Source organism: Mytilus edulis, chromosome 6 (assembly GCF_963676685.1).
Source record: "Mytilus edulis chromosome 6, xbMytEdul2.2, whole genome shotgun sequence".
Taxonomy (NCBI): domain Eukaryota; kingdom Metazoa; phylum Mollusca; class Bivalvia; order Mytilida; family Mytilidae; genus Mytilus; species Mytilus edulis.
The window spans coordinates 82,190,691-82,205,486 of record NC_092349.1 but is presented as its reverse complement, the minus strand read 5'-3'; the positions used below and the strand labels follow the sequence as shown (position 1 = coordinate 82,205,486).

The following is a 14,796-nucleotide window of genomic DNA, read 5'->3' as shown; positions in this document are numbered from 1 at the left end:
CTAAAGTATCAAAACAATCTTACCCTTTGGTTTGTTTTCTTGTTTGTATCTGTGTACTATCAGTGCTACTGCAACAGTTGACAAAGCACCAAACAGAGAAGCTAGTATAACATTCACATCTAAAGGGAAAAAGATGGAAATTTATTGGAACAAAAATATATTGGCAATAAGAAAGACAATTTAGTGATCATATGGATTATAAAGTAATTATTTTTCTAGATTAACGTTTAAGTAATAGTAAAAGTTCAATGATAAGTTACTGACCTCCGAACAAAAAGGGGTGTTCAGAACCCCTAGCCCGAAGGACGAGTGGATTTTAACAGCCCTTTTTGTGAGGAGGTTTTTTAATGTCAATATTTTTACTTAATCATTGAACTTTTACCGACTTAAAAACCGTCAAAAATATAAGAAAAGTACATAAAAAGCACTTGCAGAAACCTAATTCCCCTGAACTGGACGGGTCTAAATATGTTCAACTTAAATGATAGTTCAACAGTACTTTGGCTGATATATACAATTAACAGTTACCAAAACGGACCGATTTAATGGCATTACATCATAAAATTATTTATTTATAATACAAAAAATTAGCATCTAAATAACACCAAATGATAGTTTTACAAAATTAGGGGGTAAATCTATATTTTTTTTAGCAAACTTTTCAAAATAACGATCTCTTATTTAATAAATCAGGTAATCAAAACCCCATACAGACCTCATTTATAGCTGACCAATGAATATTATGCCGAACAACTTCATGTTATAATATACTTGATGTTTTTGATCAGTCAGTAATCATGAAATAGATTATTAAAGATAAGACCTTAGAAAACAGTAAGTAAACTCTTCCAACAATTAGCTTTTTAAACAGCTTGTTTCAGAACTTCTAATCGGACAGACCTAGATGCATAAGGTCCTTCACAATACTCATCCGGTAAATAAAATTGAGAATGGAAATGGGGAATGTGTCAAAGAGACAACAACCCGACCATAGAAAAAACAACAGCAGAAAGTCACCAATAGGTCTTCAATGTAGCGAGAAATTCCCGCACCCGGAAATGTTCCTTTTGTTTCTGATTTGGTAATTTTTCTACATTACGTTACATGCGAATGCAAAATAATTAGTTTTGTCTATTCAGTCCAATCAATTAATAGATTTTGCTTTAATTGTGTTTTTTAAAAATAAAAACTATGCATGCAAACTTCAATGAATAAACCCGTATTAAACTAGGTTTCACTGGGCCGATCAAAACGTGTGAGGTGAGATATATTCGCAAGTTTAATGCAATATATGAAAACAACGCTTTACTTTAGTCGTGCGTTACTCCCTTTTCATGTCTAAATGAAGCAAAAACACTTGAAAAAACGTTTTTCTTTCATAGTTTTAACCTTGCCTGACAAACACAATCATATGTTATAAATCGTATGAAAACAGTAGATAACAACCATAGTAAAAAAATATTTAAAACTTTTTAATAAGCAGTCAGTTACATGTATGTGATAAACTGAAGAGACCCCTCAACAAAAACCAAAAAAAACCCCAAGAACATTAAAATTTAAATAGAAATTGTAAATTATAGCATTTTACAAGATTTTGTCCTTGTGTGCTTAGTACTATTACAACAAAATCAATTAAGTTGATTGATTGTTGTTTGCTTTACGTCCAGTAGCAAATATTTCATGCATGTTCATGACTATAACACATTAATTTTAAATACAATAGGTAGGTCGTACAATAGGAGGTCGACAGTGAGGTTGGACTTGAAACTTTAAAATACCACTGGAAAATGAGGGTATCTTGAATAAGGACAGAAATTTAGACTGGAAAAATTAGACTTGAAACAGTTGGCAATATTCGGACTAAAATCTACCCTGAAGTCGATCATCCATGTTGACGTGTAGTTTACAATATCATTTCACGCATCCAATTTTAGCTCGCTTTAGTAACTGTGAGAATTCTGTGAATATGTTTTGTATATTGTACTTTAGTTTTTGGTTTGATATTCTGTACTATCGATCACTGCGTTCTCCTGGTTGGTCTCGTGTGGGTGCGTTCGCCTTGAGAGCAAAGGGGGGGGGGGGGGGGGGTGGAGGGCATTTGTTCGAATCCCGAACGGGTCAAACAAAGACGTTAATTGAATTGGTATTATATTTCAACGCTTAACACCTGGCATCATAGAGTAAGAGCACACACTGGTCGGCTCAGAGTCGAAAATGTGTCAGGGTCGGGTGACTTTCTCCCTGCGAACTAATATCTTGTGAACTAACACGATAACAAAAAACCGACTCAGCTTGTCAGTCTAGTAAAAAACGGGGTTAATACTCTTATTATATTCACATGTAATCGTCCTGAATATTAATTTTATTTGCCGCTGGTCGTCATTCATTATCATTATTAATTTTACCGTTTTGTTATACAGTGAAGAGTTTTTTTCTTTTACTGGTTTATATACTGAGTGCCAATGGAAACGCAACACTTGGTTTTTCAAAAATAAAATTTATATAAGAAATGATAATCTTTCAAAACAAATTGTTCTTGAAAATTAACAATTTTAACAATAGATCGATATCAAACAAAAAATGTTTCATTATCAGCTTTAAGGCGCAATAGGTAAACGAGATATCAAATGTCGAATCATTAACTCACAGTCCCAACAAAAAATGTTACAACCCCGTGGTGCAGCGCAATCTCGACAACGCCGTCCAATTAATCATCCCGGACGTTTAATGCGATCCCGAATAATGTTATTCCACTTGTCCCGCAAAACAAACTTAAGCTGACTTTTTGATAGTGGTGGTGGTTTTCATCGTCTAAATCATGTCGAATCTGATGCAAAATTTGCTCGATTGGACCAAAGTCCGGCGAAAAGCAAGTCTTTTGGCCAAGGCGTGTGCCAAATGTCTATGTATCAACCACTGACCATTATTGGTACATAAAGAATGATTTTTGGTCTACAGAATTCGATGTTTACGCCAGACGGCCGTTAAGAAGTCACTAAGGAAAGACTGTGGTTCTCTTTAACCATTTCTGCGCAAATGCTCCAAAGGTTCTACCGTGGCCGCCATTGAACTCTCGTGACCTTTGGACAGACATCAAAGTCGATATCGAACATGTTAAAGACCAAATGTATCGTCTTGCTGAGCGTTTCTAGCTTTTTGTACCCCGGGATGTGGCTTATCATTAAATGATCCATTCTGGTTGAATTTGTGGATGATTTGGGTTATTGTAGAGGCTACAACTTCAGTCTTCTCGTAATTGTATGCTGTGAAAGGCTTCAATGGATCATGCCTAAAACTGCATGTCACTGGTTGTCAGAAAGTCCCGGCATTAACTCAGATGTTTATTGCAGTTTCTTAACAATAAGGGCGGGAAAATTCATGACATTAGCCAAGCTTTAAATGACAAAAACGTGAAACTGGTGCGTATGTTGAAAAGCGATGAATAGTCTACCCCAAAAATAGCTCAACCTTAAACAAATCGCAACAGACAGAAATTTGTTTTCATTTTAAAGGTTAATATGGCCTCTATCACATATCAAAAATCTAAAGTGCGGGAAAACGATATTTTTGGGGTAAAATACAGGTTTTTATAGAAAAATCGCTGAAAACTGGAAATAGACCAGAACAAGTTTATTTTGTAGTAAAATCATTCAAACAGTGTGTGATTCAATTAACAATGATATAAAAAGAAATTAGTTTTAGCAAGAAAGGACATATATAATGTCAAAAATGACATTGGGGGTAAAAATAGGTTTTTATGGAAAAATCCAGGACAACTGAAAATAGGCTTTAAATAATTAATTTGGCAGTACATCAATGAAACTTTTTGTGTTTTGGATTTGTATTGTTCATTTTTAATTGTGTTATAAATATAAAAGGCATTATATGATAAACTATAAAATTGTGGTCCATAATTTGAGTACGAAATGCAAATTTCATTGAACATTACAAATTTTCATTGAAAATTTCAAATTTTTCATCGAAAATAACAATTTTTTTCATTGAAAACTATAAATCAATGGAATGCTTAAATTAAGTACTAGTCAATAAAAATAATACTGTAATTTGTTACCTGTTAATTGAATTGCCTGCCTATAACAAAATTTCAAATAGTAAATCCATGACAAAAAAATATAACAAGTGTCAAAAATAAGATGTTCATTAAAACAAATCATGAAAAAATGTTAAATTAGTACTTTTAATTCTAGTTGCAAAAAAAAATAAACATATGCAATTACATATGTTTGAACGGCCAGTTATTCTAACGTTATATATATATTGAACAGAAGATGGAGAGGAAAAAAAAATATCAGCTTCACATTCATGAGACAATGTCCATACTATAACACTTTTTTTGTTGTTTAAAATCATAGTCATAGCCATTTCCCCCCATACACAATAAAAGAACTTCTAAACTTCGTCCAAATCACTTTGTGTGTTACTATGCTGGAATTTGAACAGTTACTGCCACGACCCTCGCCGCAACTAGCAGAACAGTCAATTCCATGTTTTCGACACGAACATCTTCTTGAATCACAGTTCTGTTTGCAGTTATCGGAATTCCAATGGGGACTAACTGTGCACCACTTATTGCGGACCTGTTTTTGTATTGTTATGAGTTACAATTTATGACAAAAATAAGCAAAGACCCATCGAAACAACATCTGATAAACAAATTTAATAATACTTTTAGATATTTGGATGATATTTTGGCTGTCAATAATGACGACTTCAGTATGTATATTAATGAAACTTATCCTGTTGAACTTACTTTAAATAAAGCTAATACTAACAATGACCACTGCCCTTTTCTCGATCTTGATATATATATCACTAATGGAAAGCTGAATACTAAAATTTATGATAAAAGGGATGATTTTTCATTTCCTATCGTTAATTATCCGTTTTTAGATGGTGACGTTTCCTTGTCACCATCTTACGGGGTTTATATATCTCAACTTGTACGATTCGCTCGTGTATGTAACAATGTTTTAGATTTTAACGAGAGAAATTTATGTATTACTAAAAAAATATTACACCAGGGTTTTCGATATCACAGACTAGTCAAAACATTTACTAAATTTTATCATCGGTATAAAGACATCATTCGTAAATATAGCTCAACATGCAGACTTCTAATACGTTCAGGTATTTCACATCCAATTTTTTATGGAAATATTCTTTATAAAGCACAAAGGTGTCAGTATTCACCTCAGAAACTTACAAAACCTTTGAATAGACTTATTAAGAAAGGATATAATTACGATACTGTTGTCAAGTCATTAAAGATTGCATATTTTGGCGTTAATATTGAGTCACTGATAAGGTCTTTGCATCGGAACTAAACACATTTATTGGCATGACACGGGTTATGTTCTTCTCATATATGTTATGATGGTATGATACTAAACCCCTAACGGGAAGGATTGTGCCTGATGTTCATATGATGAAATCATAATCTTTCAGTCAGTTTAATTGAAGTCTGGAGCTGGCATGTCAGTTAACTGTTAGTAGTCTGTTGTTATTTATGTATTATTGTCATTTTGTTTATTTTCTTTGGTTACATCTTCTGACATCAGACTCGGACTTCTCTTGAACTGAATTTTAATGTGCGTATTGTTATGCGTTTACTTTTCTACATTGGTTAGAGGTATAGGGGGAGGGTTGAGATCTCACAAACATGTTTAACCCCGCCGCATTTTTGCGCCTGTCCCAAGTCAGGAGCCTCTGGCCTTTGTTAGTCTTGTATTATTTTAATTTTAGTTTCTTGTGTACAATTTGGAAATTAGTATGGCGTTCATTATCACTGGACTAGTATATATTTGTTTAGGGGCCAGCTGAGGGACGCCTCCGGTGCGGGAAATTGAAGACCTGTTGGTGACCCTCTGCTGTTGTTTTTTATTTGGTCGGGTTGTTGTCTCTTTGACAAATTCCCCATTTCCATTCTCAATTTTATTTTTTTACATCGTATTACATTCAGCAGTTTTTGCGGTGCCGGTGGTAATAAACATCTAACAGGCATACGTTTATTCTCTGATGTTTACCAACCCCATTGGTTAGGATCTAAATCATGTCCTTCTCCAATCCAAATATGTGTTTGATTGAAGGTTCTCATGATATGTGGTTTAGCTGCATCCGATGTTGGCGGCATAATGTGTACGTTCCCTACAACGACCTTTGACGCAAATTTCCTGTATCGAAGTAAAATATAAGCCTTCTACTGACTGAACACCGCCGTACAAATCAACTAAAACTTCTTCTCCAGCTTTGACAGCCTAACAAATAACCCTTACTTCGCATTTGTTCCAAAAATCACTCAACCGTAAATTTGTCGACAATTATCTTAAAAGTCATTTTCAACCAGCTATACACAGTTTTTATATAAAAAAATATTTTTGAAAAACAAAAGTGTTGCGTTTTCTTTGGCACTCAGTATATTACAACTTCTTAAATTTTCACCGATCAAAATTTAAATATGGCAGGTGAAATTTTTCAACTTAACACTTGTGATTGTTGGGATATCTTTGACGGTAAATAAAATTAAATCAAATGTGCCTTTTCGAATATGTAATATTTGCCGGAAAACATTATTGAATTAACTCCGTATAACTATTATTTAGTCATGGGTCGGTTTTGAGCTTATTATTCTGTATACGCATCTTTCTATAAAAGAAGACCGAATGTTGACTCTAAATATTTTTATTTATCTGTGTCTTTGGGTTGCTCTCACATAAATGTATATACCTTTATCTCCTTTTATTCAAAACCAAATGATTCGCTTGGGTATAGAAATATTGACATCTCTGGAACCTTCCCGTCCCACAGTATACCTTTGCTAAATGGGTGCGTTTGTTTGGCTTATTGGTTATATAAATACGCAGCTTTGTCCGATCAAAATATAATAGTAATGTATATCCGGTGCCTGGTGCAGTGAGAATTTCACGTTATCTTTACCTTAAAAAACTTTAGAGGGAAAGACGATCTCCGCACGAGTTATATGATTGAAATGTGTAAACAGCAAGAAAGGTCAGCCATTTACGGATCGAGAACTTTTTCTAAGGGTGGGGGGGGGGGGGGGGGGGGTGGGGGGCGCTGACTGTCCTAAGGGGGCCCTCTCCAGTCATTCCCTATATAATCAACCACATTTTTCCCACGAAAGGGGGGCGCCCCCCCCCCCCCCCCGGATCCGCTTATGTCAGCTAAATCTTTTCAAATAAGTCGTATCGCTGATTTTAACAAAATTTTTGTGACTTTTGCTAGAACAATAGTAGATGAAAAAAAAATATATAACAAAACCGATCGGTAAGACAATATGAAAAAATGAAACGCCCAAAATAAGTTGAATCTTTTTATAAATTGTTGTCAACCTTTTTTAAATTTTTGTTTTCTTTTATGACAACTAATATACCAGTCTGAGATACAAAATAAACTTCTTGAAACAGCAAATGTTGTCACACAGAGGAGACAGCCGTCATTGTACACTTCAATATATGAGGTATTGCCACTCAATGAAGATTGTTTTTTTGTTCTAGTCCCTCCCCTATTAGTTTTGCTGGAAATTATACAATGTAACCCCGAATGTGTACTACGACAACGTTTCTTTAATGTTAAAAAAAAATTAAATGCAAGGAGAAAAATGTTTGAGGAAATGCTAAGATTTACGCATAAAAATGCAAATGTAAATAATAATGAAATATATGAAAATTGGAAAACTGTTTGAGACTATAATCAACTGAGGACAAATGATAACACATCACTAAATGAAGCTGATAAATTTATTGCTCCTTTATGTCCAGTGGCAAATATGTTATTGCATATTCACGACTAGATTCAAAGTTGATGGACGATAGACGAATGCCATAAACAAAACCTCATGAATATACAATCAATAACGGCCACTAAAAGTAAATGAGATATGGATTTTTTTATAAATAAATTCCAATTGCAACCAACATCTCCCGGTTTATTTCCACAAAATACCGCCTGATTATTGATTGGTGATATTTAAGCAACCAAAATCACTTTGTATCAAACAAATTCTTAAATTGTGGATTAAAATATTTTGATGAGTGTTTTTCCCGATCCTATTTCGGACCTCCAGATTTTAAGAGGGCGTATCTAATTAGTCATGCCTGATTTACTTTAACTAAATTTAACCTCAACTTAAAGACCTACATCGGGTAAATAAGTTCGAGGTACAATAAGTAAACAAAAGAAATCCTTTGTGAAATGAGATCGTCCCAGGTTTCTTAGATAATTATTTTGCGTTGAAAACAATGAAAAATGCACGATCAGGTTTGTAATGATTGTCATATTGATTTATTTCATTTCTTTATATTCTTTTGAACACACATGTTTGTGATCTCAATAAAAAATATTTTTTACAATTACTGATTGATTGATTGTTGGTTGCTTTACGCCGCATTAGCACAATTACTGTATCATATATCTAACCAGTTGTCAACATAATAAAAATGACAATCATGTCACAACTTCAAGAGTCAAACTAAAATCTATACTGAATGACCAGTTATGTTTTTGATACAAAAAAGTAACTGGCGTAAAAGAGGGGTGAACGATTCCAGAGGGACAGTCAAACTCATAGATAGAAAATAACAACGCCATTGCTAAAAAAGACAAACAGACCATTATAGTTAGGAAGACACAACATAGAACACAAAAGACTAAGCAACACGAACCCAACTGAACACTGAGGGTGATATCAGGTGCTCCGGAAGGGTAAGCAGATCCTGTGTAAGCTTCATGAGTATTTGGTTAAACGTCAAGGTAAATTCTAATTTCATGAGATATAACAAATAAATGTAGGTTTCCTTTTATCTGTAACTCCGTATGGGTGTTCTATGTTTGGTGCCTTTTTGTAAGAAAAATACGCTGAAACAGTGTTGTATAACTTTCCTAGACATGCTAGATGCACCGACACGTCATTATAATAAACGTTCGTTTACTTAAAAAATGGAACAGTTAATTTTGTAAACAAATTATAAGATTTAAACGTTGGATAACTACTGTTACTAATTACTGTGGATTCATTTATTTTCGTGGGTACCAATTTTCGTGGTTTGAGGAAAACTTGCATATTCGTGGGTATCTAATTTCGTGGTTTTGACAAAGTATGCATATATTCCTTTAGAAAATTTGCAATTCGTTGAATATTTAAATTCGTGGTTTCCCGATACCCACGACATCCACGAAAATTGGTATCCAACGAATAATAATGAATCCACAGTAGCCACGATATTGTATTATATTCGATTGATAAGGTTTGAGTATCTTTTTGATATCTTTGTCATTTTTCAATTTTTTATGTATTTGCCTTTTTTACGATTTAAACTCTTGTTTTTCGACCTATTTTGGAATTTCTGTTGAAATCCTTTTCAGTTGACATACTTAAATATTACTGGTTCAAATGTTTGAAATATCAAAACAGGTATAAAAATTGCGTCATAGCATTTGAGAAAATAAACTTTCAAAATAACAATACCGTCAAGATGGAAATTGTTCAGAGATGTATTCCGACTAGTTTAAGTAGGAAAACGAAAATAAGTTTATATTTATTTGATTTGTGTACAGAACTTGTTTGTTGTTGTGTACAGGATTTGTGTGTGGTTGTTTACAGGTCAATAAGATATTTACTTACCAATACTTGTTTCTTCCTTGATGTTGTACTCGTCCTTATTGAGTTTATTGTTATTTGTGTTGCTTTTATTACCACTCAAAATATCTCTATCAAGGAAATCAAGATGTATTTGTTGTGCGTTTGCTTTACATGACTTATTAGTTTGTACATCAATCTGTATTGCCATTGCTTCCATGGCATCTAAACTTAGTGCAGGATATGTTTGTCCAACTAATACTGTTAAAAGTAGAATATATAATTTGTTTGACTGATCTTCACGATACGATGTAAAATATAACATATCTGTAAGTAGTCTTATTCAAATGCTAGATTTGAAAATATGGTAAGAACATAACATCAATTTACATTGAAATAGTTCAATCAAAGCAAAGGACAGAAATATTTCGAAAGCACTATATTTGATATTTATAACTCTAATTTTTCTAACCTTTGAGTCTAAGAAAGGAATATACATTTGGAAAAAAACGGTACACTCTGTAGACGGACTTATTATTATGATGCTTTATGTTGGTCTTTGAATATATTTATTCATTTTGTTGCAAACTGGAATAACTTTATAATTGAGAGTATTTTGTTGACGAGCAAAAACCTGATTTCCATGCCGTTTCCTTGTTCTGAGGATTAGTATGTAAGGAATATATGACATTTGTTCTCCATTCGTTTGATGTTGTTTGAACTTTTGATTTTATCCTTCAATTTGAATTCACCTTATAGTAAATATTTCTAATATGTCGAATTATAAGTGGCTGTTATAAATTTCGACGAATTCTGAATTTTGGTACATCGTATGTACTTAGGTCTGCATAACTTAATTATACACAACAGTAGTTAACACACATTCAACTAAGAGAAGGGATGTATAAAAAGCAGATTTCAACTTCATGTCTTCAGATTTCCTATTGTGAATAACGTGTTTAAGGACCAAACATTCCTAAAAGTGTTGCCAAATATTATTAAAGTAATCCATTCCTGAGGTAAAAAAGCATTAATATTTAAAATATTTCAAGTTTTGTTGATAGTTTATTTCTAACTATCACCATATAAATAAACGAGCGTGCCATGGACTTTGCCTTTTTTGTTTTAACTTGGAATTGGGTATATTAGTAAACGATTTTGTTGAGCAATACCTTTTAGGTGATTTACTGAGTGTTGCTGATTGCAACTATCGGCATTATTAGTTATTTCATATCATTCAGTATTTTCCATAGGGTGAGTACCCACAGTAAAACATTGGGCAGGAAAACTGACAATCATGTATAATAATCATGCGATTAACTTTTAAAGACTCGTTATAATTCATCATAGGGTTAGTTTAATCACAAGTTGAACAACAGACCCTGTTCATTAAAGATTGATTTTTTTAATCTTCAGTGTAAATTTCTTATTATTGTTGAAATTGAACAAGTCATCATATGTAAGTTTAAAATCTTACCGCGCGTCTGTACAGTTATCTTTGGTAACACTGAAGATGGATTGTTTGGACTGTAGAATAAAATCTCTAACATCGATATTTTCTCCCAACAGAATTCATAGTTCATTGAGATATCTTGATTATTGTCGCACCTTAATGTTTTCTCTGTAACTAACTGAAAAAATAAAAATCTATGTAAAAAAGCATCTGGGTTGATAATACCGAATACAAATATTAACATCACAGAACTTCAGAATAAAAAAACATAAGAAAGACATATTATTTCTAATTTCATATACGTACTCAAGAGCGATCATCACTTCCTTTCCAGTTCAGTTTCATGCTTTTAACATTGTCTTGAAATAAAATTATAAAAATACAAGAATACCACACATACAGTTAAGTCTGGCTCACATTCCGACCTAAAAAGAAAAATTGACCAGGAAGGTCGGTTAATAACTATTTTGTACGACCAAAGGAATAATGATTTAGGCTTCCAAATTGTGAACATTTATATATTTGAAGAAAACACTCATTAGCACTTTTAGAAAAAAACATATATTTCCGAATGATAAACTATTTCGCAATATACATTCCTTACAAGTATCATAGTATATTTGATGTTTGCAAGGTAGCTACTGCACCAACAGTTTCAAGCAGAAGAGTTGTAGTTGTTCCTTCAAAACGAACACCATCAGTAGTTGAAGACCATTTAAAATGTCCTAGTAAAGATGATCACATATACGATCCTGTCGTCGTTACCCCAATCACGTGCTCAGATTATTTATGGCTATTCATAAGTGCCTTTTTTTCAAATATATCTTCGCATGTCTAGATAATTATATATGTTTCATTCAATTATTATGGCATTAGAGTTCGGATGAAGGACAATCTACATAAGTGCTTCGGTTGCAACACATATGTATTTTCATTAAAATAAATTATATATGAATGTCTCATTTTATTCATATACAGATAAAGCAAAATATATTCCAAAAAATATTAATAAAAAATATTCTGTACAATGGGTATATCATGTCTCATTTTACAATAAAATAAAATCTAAATGAATAGCATGAATAAAAAATTAAAGCTCTAAAACAATCATTAAATATCCGAATTTTGGTATATCTAGTTTAAATATTAGAAACTAATATTTGATGAAATAAAAGCATACATATCGCATAATTACACATTTGTTCCACATTCATAAATATAACCTAGATTAAAATAACAAATTGAAACATATAGCATTTACTAACCATACTTTGATTGGCATACAGCAACAGTGACTGCTTTTGGTGACGAATATCTAAAGCCCATCCTCTAATAATAAGTGTATCATTTCTGCCACAAGGCAAAGCAATACCAGACATTTTGTAACACATGCCAGAAAAACTGTAATTGTTGTTTATATAATTCACACCAATGAGATAAAATGAGCATGGAGGATCAATATGATGTCCATCGGATATAATGTTGAATGTTTTCTTATCTTGTGTAAGTACATATTTGCTACAAATACTGGTAATTTTAAATCTTCCTACAGAGACTGTAAAGTAAAATAAAGTACATGTGTATCATTATATTTTACGATTACAATGTCGAACAAACAAAAGTTTATAGCGTGGTGAAATCGTGGTTGTCTTAATTCATACGTTACTGTTACAAATCACATAACTTTCCACATGTTTGGATCTGAGCGTGTCGGTTGTAGGTAAACTAAGGAGGTCCAACGGTAAAATGGAAGTAATCATGATTAAATTGACTGCGTTTTGAATATTTTCACACAGACAGCTACTGAAATGTGCCACGTGCAAAACCCCGATTACATTATCCTTTTGTGAAAATAGATTAAGTAAAATATTTGGTTTCCACAAAATACGTAAGACCTTTTAACTGTTTTTGGATTCTTATAAATTCTATATATAACTTTTTGACTCGTTTAAATCTCGGTCTATTTCTTAAATTTATTCTTACATACTTTTGATTTTTTAACCCTGTATGCTAACATTCCCATGAAAATTTTAAAATTGTTTGTACGCACATTGAACGACAAATTTATGTGACGTATAAAATTTTCTGACGTCAGACACTCAATAAATGTGTTCGTAGATAGTAGATGTTTTTGTGATCTGTTAAATTGTTCCTTTTAAAATTGTTAAACGATGATGACTGATGTACCCATATTTTGACTATTATATTTATTGTGTCTGTTTATTTAACGCATCAATGTAAAAATATCGGAAATTGATGAGACTGTCATTACAAAAGTGAGAGGGTTAGCGCTATAGAACCAGGTTTAATCCACCATTTTCTACATTTGAAAATGCCTGTACCAAGTCAGGAATATGACAGTTCTTGTCCATTCGTTTTTGATGCGTTTTGTTATTTGATTTTGCCATGTGATTATGGACTTTCCCAATTGATCTTCCTCTAAGTTCAGTATTTTTGTGATTTTACTTTTTATCTAATTCATTAGATACAAAATATATGGCTTATCTTTACAAGTAGAAAATTACTTCAAACGGGATAGCATGAATCTTCAGATGTCGTTTTTTACTGTTTATTATATTTGTTTATCATTTATTGTATTGTACATAAATCAACATCTAGTTAGAATTATTTTTCACTCATCATGACTGTTCTATTTTCTATGTAGTAAAGGTTTTGCTCGTTTTTGAAATACCCGTACGGTAACCCACAGTTAAAAATCACTACGTCATTTCGTTTCTGTTGGAGAGTTGTTTCATTTTCAATCTTACCACCACCTTTTTCTAATCAAAAGTACTAAATCATAGGTTAATACAAAGGTGAAGTCATATTCTTGGCTTGGTAAAGATATTACGAATAGAATGATGTGTTAGATATAAGATCGAAAACTTATTTTTATGCATACGAAATCTCTATTGTTATTACATGTGTAGAAAGGAGGGGCGAAAGATACCAGTGGAATAGAAGCGTTTGATTACAAAACAAATTTGGCATGCTTGTCTTTATTTCTTTTATCTAAGAAGCGTACTGTTTAAAATAATTTACCAATGCCATTTATGTTCTAAATAACTTACTTTAAAATTTGTATGTATAACTTACCATTTTTATGTGAAGCATATATCTCTTCAGTGGTGCCGATTGCCATACATGTACCAATCAACAACACGTTAAAAGAAAAAGAAATCACAACCAATCTGTAGAACTCCATTGAAATATATCAGCTGTACTACAAAGTAAAATGAAGTTGATCGTTATTTTTTTGTAATTCCCTGTAATATTAGGCATAACACTGAAAATACGAACAAAGAGGAAGTGATGAGATTTAATAAGGAGGAGGAGGAAAACCCAATTAGTTTTTAAACTTAACAAACATGTAATGCTTCCAGCGCAAGTAACAAAAACATCTAAAGATAAAGGAAAAGTTACCAAGGGAGCAATCAAATAACATCGCTCCCCAAAACACCGAAATCATGTACAATATCTAAAAAAAGGTATATGTCATATGTCATAAAGATGTGTCTATTTTCATAGAACAATTAAGGGAGAATAATTTCATTGATCGCTGGGTTTAACATAACAAATATGGTTAAAGTATTGATTAAATTTATTTATAAGAATCGTTCGCCTAATTGGTGGTGTTTTTTTCCTTTTCGAAAGCAATGTACTTGTTCCTATTTGGGTCATATGTTTAAACTTTATAGATCTGCGTATATTTGTTTAGAAGATATATATA

At 32.4% G+C, this 14,796-nt stretch overlaps 1 protein-coding gene across 1 annotated transcript; it reads right to left on the bottom strand.

The window, feature by feature from the left end:
* Positions 1–14,291, bottom strand: LOC139526673 (uncharacterized). Its single transcript, XM_071321835.1, has 5 exons — positions 14,163–14,291; positions 12,332–12,621; positions 11,091–11,244; positions 9,659–9,874; positions 1–119 (listed from the first exon to the last, which is right to left on the bottom strand). Exons 1-5 carry the CDS (start codon positions 14,269–14,271, stop codon positions 1–3), a joined length of 888 nt encoding a protein of 295 aa, XP_071177936.1. The 5' UTR covers positions 14,272–14,291.
* Between the last annotated feature and the right edge of the window lie 505 nt (positions 14,292–14,796).

What these genes read in the sequence shown, in the direction of transcription:
- LOC139526673 (XM_071321835.1), bottom strand. Translation starts at nt 14,271, where the DNA reads ATGGAGTTCTACAGATTGGTTGTGATTTCTTTTTCTTTTAACGTGTTG. An exon ending in ATATGCTTCACATAAAAATG is followed by an intron (nt 12,622 to 14,162) that starts GTAAGTTATACA and finishes TTTACTTTACAG; the next exon opens with TCTCTGTAGGAAGATTTAAA. An exon ending in TGTATGCCAATCAAAGTATG is followed by an intron (nt 11,245 to 12,331) that starts GTTAGTAAATGC and finishes TTATTTTTTCAG; the next exon opens with TTAGTTACAGAGAAAACATT.